At 34.3% G+C, this 15,279-nt stretch overlaps 2 protein-coding genes across 4 annotated transcripts in view; one reads left to right on the top strand and one right to left on the bottom strand.

Moving 5' to 3' along the window:
• Positions 1-11,598, bottom strand: part of LOC143248568 (nuclear pore complex protein Nup160-like) — a 63,531-nt gene extending 51,933 nt beyond the window's left edge. For both annotated transcript variants that reach the window (XM_076497019.1, XM_076497020.1), the window contains exons 1-6: positions 11,404-11,598; positions 8,852-8,963; positions 7,718-7,925; positions 6,717-6,951; positions 725-803; positions 114-228 (exon numbers count right to left, since the gene is read on the bottom strand). In XM_076497019.1, the coding sequence (XP_076353134.1) occupies positions 114-228; positions 725-803; positions 6,717-6,951; positions 7,718-7,925; positions 8,852-8,963; positions 11,404-11,482 (828 nt within the window). In that variant the 5' untranslated portion in view covers positions 11,483-11,598. The remainder of the gene's footprint in view (positions 1-113; positions 229-724; positions 804-6,716; positions 6,952-7,717; positions 7,926-8,851; positions 8,964-11,403) is intronic.
• A 2,035-nt stretch (positions 11,599-13,633) lies between these two features.
• The window catches only part of LOC143248567 (recombining binding protein suppressor of hairless-like), a 71,353-nt gene continuing 69,707 nt past the window's right edge, over positions 13,634-15,279 (top strand). Inside the window, exons 1-2 of one of the 2 annotated variants that reach the window (XM_076497016.1) lie at positions 13,634-13,720; positions 13,993-14,043. The gene's annotated coding sequence lies outside the window, so the exon portion shown is untranslated. Of the gene's footprint in view, positions 13,782-13,992; positions 14,044-15,279 lie in introns of both variants that reach the window. The other variant, XM_076497017.1, reaches the window with a different exon arrangement.

Genomic DNA, 15,279 nt, shown 5'->3' with positions numbered 1-15,279 from the left:
AGTTTCATTACAATTAATTAAATCCTTTTTGAATTCAAACAGTAAAAAACACTAAAGTAGACAACAACAAACACACCTGTACATACACTGAAACTAAATTAATAAACACAAACCTGGTAAGACCAAATGCGAAGGTGAAGATCCTTGCACAAAGCAAACACCAGCCAGTCATTTTCTATACAGTGACAGACTAAAGCTAAAGCCATTTCATATCCTTCTGGATTGCCTCTATAATACCATAAACAAACTAAATCTTATCTTTTTCTGTACAAAATATACCTTGTTATTCATAAACAAACAATACAAAGTTCAAGTGTTATATGAGAAACTGGTATTTACAACACACTTTAGGAACCAACTCAAAATTTCGAATCCCACATTAGTCCACTACATTGTATTTTCAGCATTAATATTGCAATTAATAGCTTACCTTCAACACAAAAAATAATCCTATGCATTAGTGTATTCAGTATTTTTCAATGAATTAACTACCATAATACTACTTTTGATAATTAAACATTTATCTCTATGACTGTAGACAGTTTAAGAAGTTAGTAGATTAAGGAAGGTAAAACTGTTTTTGGTCCTAGTTATCTCAACAGTTGGAGCATTAGCCTTATTAAGATGTTCTAAGTTTGAGTCTCCTTCACTTAAATACCTAATATCAAAAATCACTCAATAGCTGACCCTGCTCTTAAACCCTATAAATAATCATTATACTCACCTTATAACAGAGGGAACAAGGCCACTCCAGAGCCGAGACATCACAGATGTTCGCCGTAATTCAAATGAATGCACTTTACCTACATTAAAATCACACACACACAAAAAAAGAACCTTTAGTATATGCAAATATGATATTTTAATCAGTGGATTTCTTAATTAACTAGTTTGATATGTCAGATACAGCATTAATTACTGTATCACCCTTTGCTAAAGCTAATGGCTATTCTTAGCAATCTGGTTTACATTGTTGTTTAATGTCTAAAGGAAATAAAGATGTAAAGGTGAGGTTACATTTCTTGAATGTTAACACCACAATGGAAATTTTTATACTTATGTCCAGAAAATGTTAATATTTTCCTGCACTGAATATATATTTCCAATAGATACTTACCTCCACTTACAGCTACAGCTATTCTTGATGTGACTGCCCCCTTGTGCACAAATGTTTGCTTGCCATTAGCCATGAAACTCTTACCTATTTCCACATTTATACCACATGGTTCAACTGTGTTTAGGTGTACAAATTAGCATGTGACAGTCCTTCACCAAAAAAAGTGCAACAAATCCTCCTGTAGCAGTTAACTCCTATACAGTTGAACCAAATTTTGAACAGGTAAAGAAATGGGTATAAAACACCATAGTGTGCCTTCTTTGTGTAGAGAAAACATACATTCTGGAGATTACACCATATCTGAACAAGAAATACTCTTTGATATGTGAAGCAAGAAGATTTGGTGTTGTAATCAACAGTGGAACAAGATAACTCCAAATCCCTAGGTAAAAGAAATGTGTGTAAAATGGCTTGGTCATATAGGACTGTAACATAGAGGTCAACTCCAATCCATATCAGTTGCATTAGGAGAAACTCAACCAATCCATGGTATGAGGATGGTCCTCAACCATTACTCTCGGGTCTAGAATGGTTAGTTGGTTGGCATATATTGGCACAAAGCAACTAGGCTATCTGCACCATACAACCAGTAAAAAATTAAAAATAAAAGTAAAATTATTAAAACACATAAAAAAGGAATTATGTTAAAACAAAACAAAGGCCAAGGTCCTGGCAGACCAACAGACCAATTTTAATCGAATGAGAGCATGACAGATATTTATCATAGAACATCGATCTGCTCCCCAGGAGGTGGAAGAGAGGACACGAAGGATGTTCAGTGCCCTTGTACACTTGACACGTAGCTGCTCAATGTGTCGAATAAAGGTCAGCTTATGGTCAAAGATAAGCCCAAGAGCTTTGCCTCAGGGACCGTGGGAAGCGCAATTTCTCCAAGACGGAGATTGGGGTGAATAGCCCATTGACAGAAGTGCATGCAAATGGTTTCAGAAAAAAAAAGATAAAACCGTTTGCTGTGGTCCACTTCAGTAAACAATTGAGAACACTCTGTAGCTGCCACTCAATAAAACTCATGCAAGACAATTAACAAGATGTGGAAATCATCAACATAGAGACTGCTTGCAATTATGGGGGGGAATAGTCCACTAATGGCATTAATCTTTATAATGAAAAGTGTAACACTCCAGACAGTCTTGAGGGACTCCAAGTTCCTGCAGGAAAGAACTGGAAAGTGTGAAATCCACATGGACTTGGAATTGTCAGTCCATTAAAATTATGTTAATGGCAAATGGCCAGAAATCCATAGGAGCAGAGATCTTGCAGGATGCCATACGTCTACACAGTATAAGCTTTCTCAAGGTCAGAAAATACAGAAACAATATGTTGTTGCTTAAGAAAGACTTCCCTGACTGACATTTCTCGTCAAATCAGGTGGTCCACAGTGAGCACTGTTGTTAGAAACCACAATGGGTGGGCAAGAGGAAGTTGTTTGATTCAAAGAACCAAACAAGACAAGCATTAACCACCCTCTCTAAGAACTTACAGAGACAACTTGTCAAAGTTATTGGATGGTAGTTTAAAGGAATTTTGGGATCCTTCTCAGGCTTAGAAAAAGGGAGGACAATAGCAAGGAACCAAACATCAGGAAAAACATTTTCCTGCCAGATCCAGTTAAAAACAACCAGAAGAATAGCAAGAGAGGCAGGAGAAAGATGGCACAGCATCTTGCAGTGGATATCATCAGGTCCGACTGATGTACTTCCAGACTGATGAAGAGCAAGCTTGAACTCCACAAGAATAAAAACGTGATTATAGAGACAATCAGTCCAAAAGGAAAGAGGTGATCACTTTGCCTGAATCTTGATGGCTAAGAAAATGGTGGATAAGGTAGAAGTGCCAAATACATGTGAAAAGCTTTTACCAAGAGCATCATCAAAGCTCTGGGCATCAACAACTTCCTGGCCACAGGAGAGCAAGATTGAAAGGTGGAAGTATACTACTCACCCACCTTCTAAATATTGTCCCATATGACTTTGGAATTGGCAGTAGAAGAATTGTTAACTTATCCAAGATAACATCTACCCACCGAACACGTGCATGGGCCTGCTGGAAAGCAATGTAGTTTCAAAGTGAAGGAGAGATATCTACAAAAGGTATTCCAGGCCTGTTTTTGAGCCTTTGTGTAGCAGGTAGGATACCATAGAAAACATGTCAAGGTTTTAGGAATATCTTTAGCAGCTGCTTAAACAACAGACACTGCCCTCAATATGATAGAAAAATGATCTTTACCTCATGGGTCACTGTCAACTGAAAAGAAATGAGAGAAAAGTAAAGGGTTGCAGATAAAGATATAAATAGCAGTAAAAGACTGACTAGATGAATAAAAATAGTACCTGTATTAAAGAGAGAAAGGTCCATTTCACACTTTGTAGACAACATTATGGTCCTTACCACTGCAACCAGCACAGATCAAGGAACCGCGACATGATGTCTTCAAGTGACCAAAACACTGACATTGGAAACATATGAGAAGGTAGGGAATATATGACCAAATCTTGCAATTTAAATAACCTGCCTTGATGGTGGCAGGTGGACATGGTGATGTAAACATCAAAATTAGGACACTGGTCGACTTCATAATTCCATTTTTGCAAGTGGAGATACACCTCATTGCAGAAACTAATTGGGTAGATAAGCCAGCAAGGATCTCTGACGTCAGAGGATGTTCTTCAGATCCCTCTCAACTATAACTCCTCATGATGAATTCAAAGTAACATGGAGAGTAACCTCAATGGATTTATCTCCAATGGCCTTCAAATGAAGTATGAGTTCACTCTGTTTGGGAGTCGATGTTTCCACCAAGATGTTCCCAGAATGTAGCTTTTTGACTAACTTTGGAGAGCTAGCAAGCACCTTTAGTCCCTTCTGAATAAAAAAAGGGAGACATCTGCCCTAAAAATTTGTCTTATAAAGAATGTAATATCAGAAAATGAGGTACAGGTGTTGAAGACTGCTGTTCAAAATCTTCAGGACATGGTCATTTACTTATGGTCTGTTTTTTATTATTTTATTTTTATTTTGAGTTGGGAAATGCATAATAAAGAAAGAATATTTTAGTGCCCACAGACCTCACCCACCATGGAGCCTTAGAAGGGGCTGCAATACAATGCAAACAAGGACACTGCAGTAATGCCAGGGTTTTGTGAGCACTACACCCAAACACCAGCATCAAATAATGTCCACAACACCCACTGAGAACTTCCAGCACTGATAACTGGTTGAACCTAGCCCAAGTGGACCAGCCGAATGACACTAGGGGACCCACCACAAGGCTGCCGGTCTGCAGTATTTCAAGGCCAAAGTGGTGTGTCAGGGTTGGACCCCATAACGACCAGGATCCTCTCCTCAAACGTGGATGAACATTCAAACTGATCAGCATTAGGGATGTAGCATTCAGTCCACAGTATAATAAATGTCCCAGCCCACTCATATATGAAGACTTGTGTTAGCTGATCCACTTCCAATTAAAACCAGTTGTCCAAAAACTGACATCTAGGCAATAGTAGGAGTAAGATTTCCAAAGAGTAGAGGCAAATTGTAAAACAGATGGAAAAGTGCAGTCCAGACTGAAAAAAAAAACATCAGACTCAGAGCAGGAGAATTGTCATGCCTTCTACACAGGCAGAATTGCCACTGTCCTACCCTCAACTTATTGGAATTGTGCACACTCAAGAGGATTCCTCCATGACCCACCACCTCAGTGAGGAATTATTAATTATGTAGATGCCCCACATAATTAATTGTATCAATAAACAGAGAAAGATGCTGTACAAGTAAACATATTTTTCAAAGTAATGATGTTTAGAAAATAACGTGAAGGAAATATATAAAAAAACGTTGACCTGCGAGTAATCTGAAAGTGCTGTATCAGCAAATCTATCTTTTAAAAGTAATAATGTTTACAGACAGAATGTTATCTTAAGCAAATGCTGAGAAACATGTCACAGTACAATTAACATGTAGATGCATAACAGATGCTACTAAAGATCAAATAAATATAAAAGCATCACTTAAGACATTACTTCAGAGAAACACACCGAGGGACTTCAGTTATTTGTTTAGATTGAACAAATATATGCTCTTAGAGTTATAGGAGGTTACCAAAGCTATAAACAGAAATAAAAAAAATGGTATCATGAATGTTGAACAAAATAAGCAGACATCAGTGAGCTTGTAAGAAGATATACAAACTTAGATGTTGAACCTGAAGACTTCGAGTGATGAGACGATGCTATAATTGGACCATTGTTCTCAGATGGTGGAGAAAATACTTTACATGTATAGAGAAGACGTCATGTGGTTAGTTAAATCAACCAAACCCATGTTAAAAAGAGGATTAGTAATTAACTGGAGAATGTATGAGTTTGTAAATAGTTTTACAGTTTAATTGTGAGTCAGTAAGTTTTTTCACAAAACAAACTCAAAGAAATAGTAAACAGTTTCTTTGAGTAGGCTTATAATCACCCTTCTACTAATATAAAAGGGCTTGGAAAATAAGTCTAGTGAGTTAGTTAGTTAGTCAGCTAAGTAATTCAGACAGCTCAGTATCTCAGTCAGAATCAAAACAGAAGAACAGGAAGATGTCTTCATATCCAAACCCTTTGTAAGTATTATTAATGCTATTATTCCTTAACATCAGTCACTGTGGTAACAGAAGTAACTAATTGTCTACAATAAACCTTGGTTAGTTAGACTTTATATGTGTGTTTAGTGTTAAATGCTTGAAAGTATAAATAAAATGTTTTATTGGACGTCTCAGGTTCTAGTCTCTTTTGTTTGAACTGTAAAGCCTTGAGTTAGTACCTATAAGCTCCATTCGCCATGATATCCTAACTTAAAAACAAATTTTGCACATGACAGCAGATAGTATTAGTCAAAGCTCCAATGGATAAATTGATTCAACCAATTCTGGCAAATCTAAAGAATATTAAAGGTGGGCAGTAATCCCTTTCTGCTTTGCTCATATTAGTCCATGAGTGTACTGTTTGGAACAAATATATTTATGATGCAACATACAGACTACCAAGCACAACGTTTACTGTGATCACAACTTTATCTGGCAGAACAGATCACCAGTATACAGCTTCTTATAGATAATACTTTATCTTGCACGAGAGACCACCAACATACAATTTATTGTGGACAGTACTTTATCTGGCAAGACAGACCATCAGCATATAATTTCTAGTAGGAAGTACTTCACCTGGCAAGACAAACCACAGTATAGTTTATTGAAATCACTACTTTATCAGGCAGAACTGACCTCTAGTGTACAGTTTCAGTGGTAAAATAATATGTGAAGATAAATGATATAGTGCACAAGACCCTATACTTAAGCATATGCTGTTACAGCTTAAAGCCAGGTCTAATTGACAAAAAACACAATTTTAGTTTTTACATCAATATTCAGTTATTTCCAAATGTGAGCTAATTATGAGAAAAGACCACCATATAACAAACTTATAAATCAGTCACCTAAAGAACTCCTAAAATAAAATGTTTGTGTTATGACTGTTGATTATAATTACAAATCAGTGTTTATTATTTGGAAAAAAAATTCCTAGCCTATTTAAATACTTACCTCCATTTTCAGTAGAGGCCATTGAGACAACCAAAACTGAGCCAATACTACTGGCCAATACAAAAACAGCATCATGGTTCTGATTGAGCCACAAGCATGCCGTGTGAGGCAGTGGAACACCTATAGTAGTATGATTTAAGACATGATAACTAGTTGTATCCCGCATTGCCGCCACAGAGGCATCAAAAAACACTGACGGGAGCTTAAAATGGGACTGCTGTGTAGTGAAAACATCCTGGAGAGAAAAAACAAACTTTTTATCAAATCATTTTACAAAAATATTCTTATAAGAGCTTCTGAATAAAGAAGACTAAAAATGTTGAGAACTTGGAATTACTTTTTTCTGGTTATACTAAAATATGGGGTTAATTTACACAGTTTTAGAATAGTACACCTAATTTTTGCTTAATTGGTAAATAAAAGTAATTTAATTCTATAATAATGACTGAAAAACAGCTTAACTTGCAGTATGTTTGATAATCTATGTTTATAATAAAAAAGTACAGTATTCCATTCTATTAAATACAATGAATGTGATAAATACATCTTTTCAGCTCAAATTAATTATCAACAGCTATCTTAAGAAATTAAAGAAAGACAAAATGAACACTTACAAAGATTTATTCAATGAAGAAATAATGCAATTTTATGTTAATTAAATCTCATTTTATACAAAAAGGTTAAAAACTGGTACTGGATCTTTTCAGCCTGGTGATAAATCATGAAATATTCCTAATAAATTGGAATTTTTTAGGTTATAACAAGTGAAAAAAGGGTTTGTATTTAATTTGTTACCCATAGCTTAAAGAAAAAATACACTTGAATTTATGAACTCTTTCATGCACAAGAATAAAGGAAAAATATTCACTCATTTGGAGAGTAAGTAAAAACTTGAAAAGAGTTCCATTTCATTACAGAAAGTTATATTTTCATCATGTATGAATAGTGTACCATCTTACCCAAAAAATAAAAACGTGTACAGGGGTATAATAGCTACTCACAATTCGTCCTAACTTGCATGGATGGGGAAATACCAAACGATGAACACTAGAGACTGTGGCGACAAGAATAAATATTCGATCCTGTGTTTCATGGATTGAAATATCTCTTAATATTGGTGAATGCTGAAATCGTAATCGAACGTGGTTTCCAATCAAATTAACATCAAGTGAAACTTCAACCAGCTCCAAAATATCGTTTGTTGCTCGCCTACAAACAAAGTGTTTAAGAAAAAAACAGAGGAAATTTAATATTAAAATGTGTTAAACATATAAATGATCCACTTCTGTTTTATCATATTTCTTTCTCTAGTAGAAAGATTATTCTAATTAATCCAATTATCCTCACCTATGTTGATATCAGCATTCCAAAGCAGTCAATTACTAATTTTAGACCAAAATAACAAAATAATTCAAGTACTGGATTTAATTAGTATAAAATATTTAAATAAAAACAATAATTTATACTCTAAAATTTAAATAATTGTTTGTAATTACCTGACAAAACAATTCTCAAAAAATTAGACTATGAATTAATAATATAACAGGCTAATAATCTAGGTGATTATTATTACTCATTTTTCTATGCTACTATATATTATGCATTAAATAATTTGTCAACCAGCCATAAGTTTTTGATTTTCAGGCTCACAATACAGTAAAACGTTATTAGAGTATGTTAATATGAGCTATGCTCGTAAGCAGCAGAGCAAATTACCGAAAAGTGGGCTCAAGGACTGTGTGTAAATATCGACAATACATATATGTAAGTATATATCTGGTAGTAATGTTGAGGAAGGAAAAATAAGTAAATTTCATGTTGACAGCTTTTAATGGAATTCCTGCAAATCCTATCCTGTTGCTGACACGACCACATTGTAAAATGAGGTTGTGCCAAAAACAGTATTCCAAATAGCAAAAACATCTTTTAAATATATATTCATCAAAAATTGGTAATGTCTCAATCCATATATACACATTTATATATTTAACTAAAGTCCCAAATCATTAATTTATATCATTACTTTATCAGTATTATCTTCTGACCTAAATATACACATACTTGTGCTGTGAATGGGAGTTTATTGTGCTCCAAATCAACTGTCTGTTAAAAGTTTACGGATTAGGATTCCTTACCAATAGATAAATCTGTTATGACATGATGATTCTGCTCTACTCTCTTCTTGAAATGAATAACAACCAGCAAATTCTGGAAGTTTGATGTCTTGTAAAGTACTTTGGGCTGCACCTACAGGAAGACATTTGTAATTCTACTTTAGTTATGATATAATACACTCATCTGTAGTTCTTTTACTAATTAAAAATACATATAGTATTAACAAATTCCATCATCTAAACTATAAAGCGTGCTTGAATCTTTTACCTGTCACAAAGCTGTGGCATGTACCTATAGCAAGATACCATGCTTATATTACAAGATAGATCAACTGTAGAACTTTTAATTAATGCCAACAAATTACTAATTAGTATTAAAGTTTTGCTAGAAAAATAAGTTATGAATCTCAAAAGTAAGATTCACAGTTTCTTATGATTGAAAATCAAAGCATTAAAGTACATCCACTTCAGTGATTTGCACTATCAGTTTCCAAGTACAGAAAACTACAATAATTGTGATTAGAAAGACTATTTCACCTATCAGTTCTGAAACACCCCATTGTCATTTCCCACACACAACCTACCCAACTCAAGTATCAGGAAAGTGGAATACTAAGACTGTAGCCATAAACTGTTTCATCAGTTGCCAAGGCAAGACATCAGCCTGGTGGCTAGATTCATACCATTCAACCTCGGTGGTGCACTTTTGCCAATAAAGTAGTTAGAAATACTGTGACCAACTATTAAAGACTAATAAAATAGAAGTCATGTAAAAATAAACATTTTCCACATTCCAAAGGTTCAATAATCATCCTGCTCCAAAGGCCCAGTTACAGTTTTGCCTGTAGCAGCTTAATGCTACAGGTTTGACAGGACCAGTTACTTTTATGAGATAGTAGTGTAAAGCATATAAATAACTATATAACTGCAATATCATTAACTTGGTAAAATGACCCAATGACTTAAAATGTTAAAGTGAAAAATACAATTTACAAAATTTTGTCATTGTTTCTGAAAATATTTCCCTGTCCCCTTGTAATGAGCTGACCCCAACTTTCCTGCCATGCATCATATTTATACAATCAGAATCTGGAATTACAAAATATGACACGAGCAAGGTTCCTTCCTCCAATATGTCTCATGCTTTATATTTCTAATTTTCTTCATACTAGAAATAAACATTAGCAAGCCATTATGATAGTGCTTAAATAAACAAGTATAAAGGTAGACACTGATAAATACAAGAGACAAAAACTTTAGAGAATGTAATAAATATTTCACTTGACTTAAATGTGTCAGTGAAAAATATGCCATGTGCTGCTATTTGTCCTCCATTTACACACTCCCATCTGAAACTAAAAGTGTTATTAAAAATATACATACACATTTTTAGGGGTAGTAGAGATACCAGCTCAGCAGTCCCCCGAAAGGACCAACAGCTAGAGATCTACAAATAGAACCCTAATTCCTCTGGTCAGTAACTAATACAAATGTCAGGACTATTTGCTTCTAATACTTTACCAGCTTTTGCTGTCTGAACTGTAATTTGTATTAATATTTTTCACAGTGCAAGGTGGCTACCAGTAGTAGGTACTGTAGACTTTGTTGATCCATATATTGTGACCAAGGCACATCAGCTTTCACCCAAATCAAGCATCTTTTGACATTTGTGTCAGACCCAGAGGTTAAGGTCAAGGTTTAAAATGTAATGATCATTACAGCCTGTATGATTTTAATGTTAGAAAAAATTATAAATTTTATCCTATAATATTAATAATACAAATATGAACAACAAATGCACATTACAAGCAAACTTACAGGGCCCATACCATTAGACCAAAAAACATTGTTCTTGGATAAATGGTGATCTATCACAACCTGTAGTCAAAATACAACTATTTTGTTGAATTCTGGATAGAACATTTATAATGCATCAATGAAGTTAATGTTAATATACGACTGATGAAGTAATTATTTGAATATAAGCAAAGCATATGCATAACCATTTATGAAAACATTTATACAAGATGTTTGTAGAGAAGAGTGCAAAATTTTAAATAATGAATGTGGTGTACTGGTAACTGTATTGTTAGGAATGGTAAAGGATGTATTCTCTTTTTTTATTTAAAACTTAATGGTTGGTAGTATTATCAGGCATATAGTTTACTAGCATTATAAAAGGATGTACCCAATACCATGTATTCTTACACAGAACCAGCAAATCATCAATATCAAACACTAAACAGAAAATTTTGAACGTTTTGTGTGCGAACTCTCGACTAAAAGTAACGTTTTATCAAGAATTTGTGAAAACTGAAATGTAGTTTGACACTCAGCCCTTGACACGAATCGGATGATAAAAAGTAGAGTTACTATTACTAATGCCACTAGTAGTAATAACATAACAAAACTATAAAAGAAAAACCAATTACATATACGTTACAGGCGCTTCATGTCCAACAACCAAGTGCATGAAGAACACGTATATTATATCATTACAGTTAGGCTTAATATCAACAATAACGATAACATCCGAAAAAACACTTTAGGCTTAAGATAAAAATATAGCCCACCAGTATTTATTGTAATGTCCTTCCATTTAGGTGTATTTCCATCATGTGGAGTAACCTCTACAAAACATACTTCACTCATATTAATTTATTCTGTTGTTTTTTTTTATCAAATCATAACACAACTTTACACCACAAACAAAATTTTCTTAAACAGTCGACCAAATTTACCGCATTTTACAAAAACGATTATACATCGACATTGCCCTCTTCTGGAAGAAAAGAAAATTCAATAAGAAATCAACATAAATCGAATAATTACGAATTCAGAATTTGTGAATGGATAGATTTTGAATGTTATACTTTCACTTGTCGTGTGTCCACTACAAGTATCTAAACTCTAGTTTTGGTGTTATAAGCCTCTAAAGTTTATCATCGAGGATGGAGAAGATGTGAAATACTTAACAAAACAATATCGTGTGTCCTAAACTTGATTGCTTGAGCGTAATTTAGTGATGAGTATATCAAATTGAGGATTCAAGGTTCTTGGAGGCGTTTGCTACCAGAGATTATTTTCACCTTGAGCTATTAAAAGAGCCACATCATAATGAATTATCTCTAAAGTTGGGCCACACTTTTGATGGAGTGAGAAATGTAAGCAAGTTTCCAGGCGCTGAGGAGCGATTAAAGTAGTTTTTTTTTAATTTCGCGCAAAACTACACGAGGGCTATCTGCGCTAGCCGTCCCTAATTTAGCAGTGTGAGGCTAGAAGGAAGGTAGCTAGTCATCACCACCCACCGTCAACTCTTAGGCTACTCTTTTACCAAAGAATAGTGGGATTGACCGTCACATTATAACGTCCCCATGGCTGAAAGGGCGAGCACATTTGGTGCGACGGAGATTCAAACCCATGACCCTCAGATTACGAGTCTAACGCTTTAACTTACCTGGCCATCCTGGGCCGGTTAAAGTAGAAGCCTCACTTTTGGCTTATGCGTGACAAGACTGTCACTTCTTGTTAGCTACCATTAACTATATAATGGAATTGTAGCAGTGTTATCACAAAAATGTATTCTCGAGACGGCTGGCATGGGTATTAAAACTTTAATAACAGCTGTTTTGAGAATACATTTTTACTTCAAGCAGGTACGAATGTTGTCACAGTTGAAGATCAGAATAGGGCCTATAATCGTGTATCCTAATTACACGGCTCTAAACGAAAATACTTTACGACAAAACAAACTATTAAAGTTGTAGTTTTTGTAAAATGCTATTGGCACTACTTGTATCGTGGAAAGTTCATTATTTGAGTGGACCATGCATCATTGATCAGGTTGATGAACTTTAAACATCTGGAGGGGATGACAGCACACTGGATAACAGCATTGAAAGAGTATGATTTGATCAAACAACATCGTTTAACCCTGTAGGTGGGTTAAGGCGTGCGACTCGTAATCTGAGGGTCGCGGGTTCGCATCCTCGTCGCACCAAACATGGTCGCCTTTAAAGCCGTGAGGCGTTATAATGTGACGGTCAATCCCACTATTCGTTGGTAAAAAAGTAACCCAGGAATTGGCAGTGGGTGGTGATGACTAGCTGCCTTTTCTCTTGTCTTACACAACAAAATTATGAACGGCTAGCGCAGATAGCCCTCGAGTAGCTTTGCACGAAATTAAAAAACAAAACAAAAACAAGCCCTGTAGTATAAAAGTATTGATGGATTATCTCACCACATGGTGTGACTTTGTACAGTTACTTAATGACTATACCCTGTAAACTATGCTGAAGTTAAAACCACTTCTGCCATAGTGACAAGAAGACATATTGTAAGATATTGCATTAGTAGATAGACGTCAAGACCAATGTTTCGGGAGCACTGGGAAGAGCATCTGAAGAACTTGGATCTATTCTGGGCATTCTTTGCCACGTAAAACAATCCAAATTCCTCCAACGCTTGACATTTACTTGTGTAACGGACACTAATATTCAAGATGTTTAAAACCGTAAGGAATTATTTCCAAGCGTATCCTGTTGTGTCTCAAATAAACAATACTTTTTCAGCGTTGCGCCTCTGGCTTTAAATATAATTAAGATTTGTTTATTTTTTATTATATAGCTATTAAACATTAAGCACACAGTTTTTTGTAATTTGTAATAAAATAAGCCCGTATTTATCTTTTAGATGTGCCTAATATGCACTAAACTTAGAGTACTATTTCTGACTGAAATATAAATTATATAGAATTTAATGTTAAAGCAATTCGTTAAATTGTTTGCAATTAAAATATTAATTAGTTAAAGATGGCGCTTTACTCAACCTCTCTCTATGTATATACTTTTTATTTCAATTAGATTAATATCGGTAAATACCATGTTAAACGTAAGTTGAACAGTTCTAGTGTGATTAAGTGCAATTGTAATTTATAATATTAGTGTACAAAGTAAGAAAATTTATTGTGATCTACTTAAAACTACCAGTAACTTGTCTTATAAAACTTAATATTCTATTCTTACTAGTTCTAGCGTAATAATAATAAAATTGAATTCAAATTTAAACTTTGCAGAAAACGGCCTTAGGTTTTAAAACGGATTTTCTTGAAGATAGTGTATTTATGTGATATACTTGTTATTAACAGTAAACATTTTTTTTAGACTTCTCTGAAAGGTGAAGCAATCTGAAGTTCGAGCAAGTAACTCGTAACAGTAAGTTATAATTTTTAGAAACTAACATTTGAATTAACTTATTTTTTAGTTAAAATTTAGTACTTGTTAAATTCTAACTAGTAGTAATCTAGCTAGTAATTATTAACATGATAATTAAAAGTGTGTATTTTAGAAATTCGAGTTAGAAATTGCACAGTATTGTTTTCAGAATTACTGTTGTATTTGAAGGGAAAGTAAAGCTTGGCTTTGTAAATATTGAACATATCAAGAAACTTTACAAATATACCATAAACTTTTGAAATGTACTTCAAAGTGAATGTTTCGTGAAATTCATATTTTGAAAGAAAGAACACATAAAGTGAAAATGAGGATTATGATAAAATTATAAAAACTTATTTTCAAGTAAAATGATGTGATGATATCAGTGATATGGTGCTATATTTAGAAGTGAGTTATTGGTTTGTTTTTGCTTACCCTGATCCATATACAACAGCACAGCTAATTATCAAACTGGTTAATTAACATAGCTACAGTTTTTACTAATTATTTAGAATTTCAGAAAATCATTGTTTCAAGCTGCATTATTCTAGAACAGTGTTTTGTAACATCTCATATCACTTTCCTCCCTCAGAGATACCAGAGTCTTCCAAGTCCTCCCCATCTTTAAATCATTGTGAAATAAATTATTTGCATTATTATACTTTATTTTTACAATAGTTATTAATAATATTCATTTAGTCTACAAAACAAAAACAGTTATTTTCTAATAATTATTTAAAGGGGATTATTTGTCCAAAGATGAAAGAAAGTGAAAAGCAACTTATTTCTACAAGACAGAACTTAATTAATAGGCCCGGCATGGCCAAGCGCGTTAAGGCGTGCGACTTGTAATCCGAGGGTCGCGGGTTTGCATCCCCGTCGCACCAAACATGTTCGCCCTTTTAGCCGTAGGGGCGTTATAATGTGAGGGTCAATCCCACTATTTGTTGGTAAAAGAGTAGCCCAACAGTTGGCGGTGGGTGGTGATGACAAGCTGCCTTCCCTCTAGTCTTACACTGCAAAATTAGGGACGGCTACCACGGATAGCCCTCGAGTAGCTTTGTGCGAAATTCAAAAACAAACAAACAAACAAAACTTAATTAACCAATAATTAAATTAAAGGTTATTTTTAAACTTTGATTTCAGAATTTTAACTTAATACCAGATTTCCATTTGAACTGTACAACTTTAATTAGAACCTTGAGCTGAAAAACTAAATGACAAAATTGAAGAACA

The sequence above is a fragment of the Tachypleus tridentatus genome, chromosome 4 (assembly GCF_004210375.1).
Source record: "Tachypleus tridentatus isolate NWPU-2018 chromosome 4, ASM421037v1, whole genome shotgun sequence".
Lineage (NCBI taxonomy): Eukaryota > Metazoa > Arthropoda > Merostomata > Xiphosura > Limulidae > Tachypleus > Tachypleus tridentatus.
The sequence above is the reverse complement of the archived record's forward strand: the minus strand, read 5'-3'. Positions and strand labels throughout refer to the sequence as shown.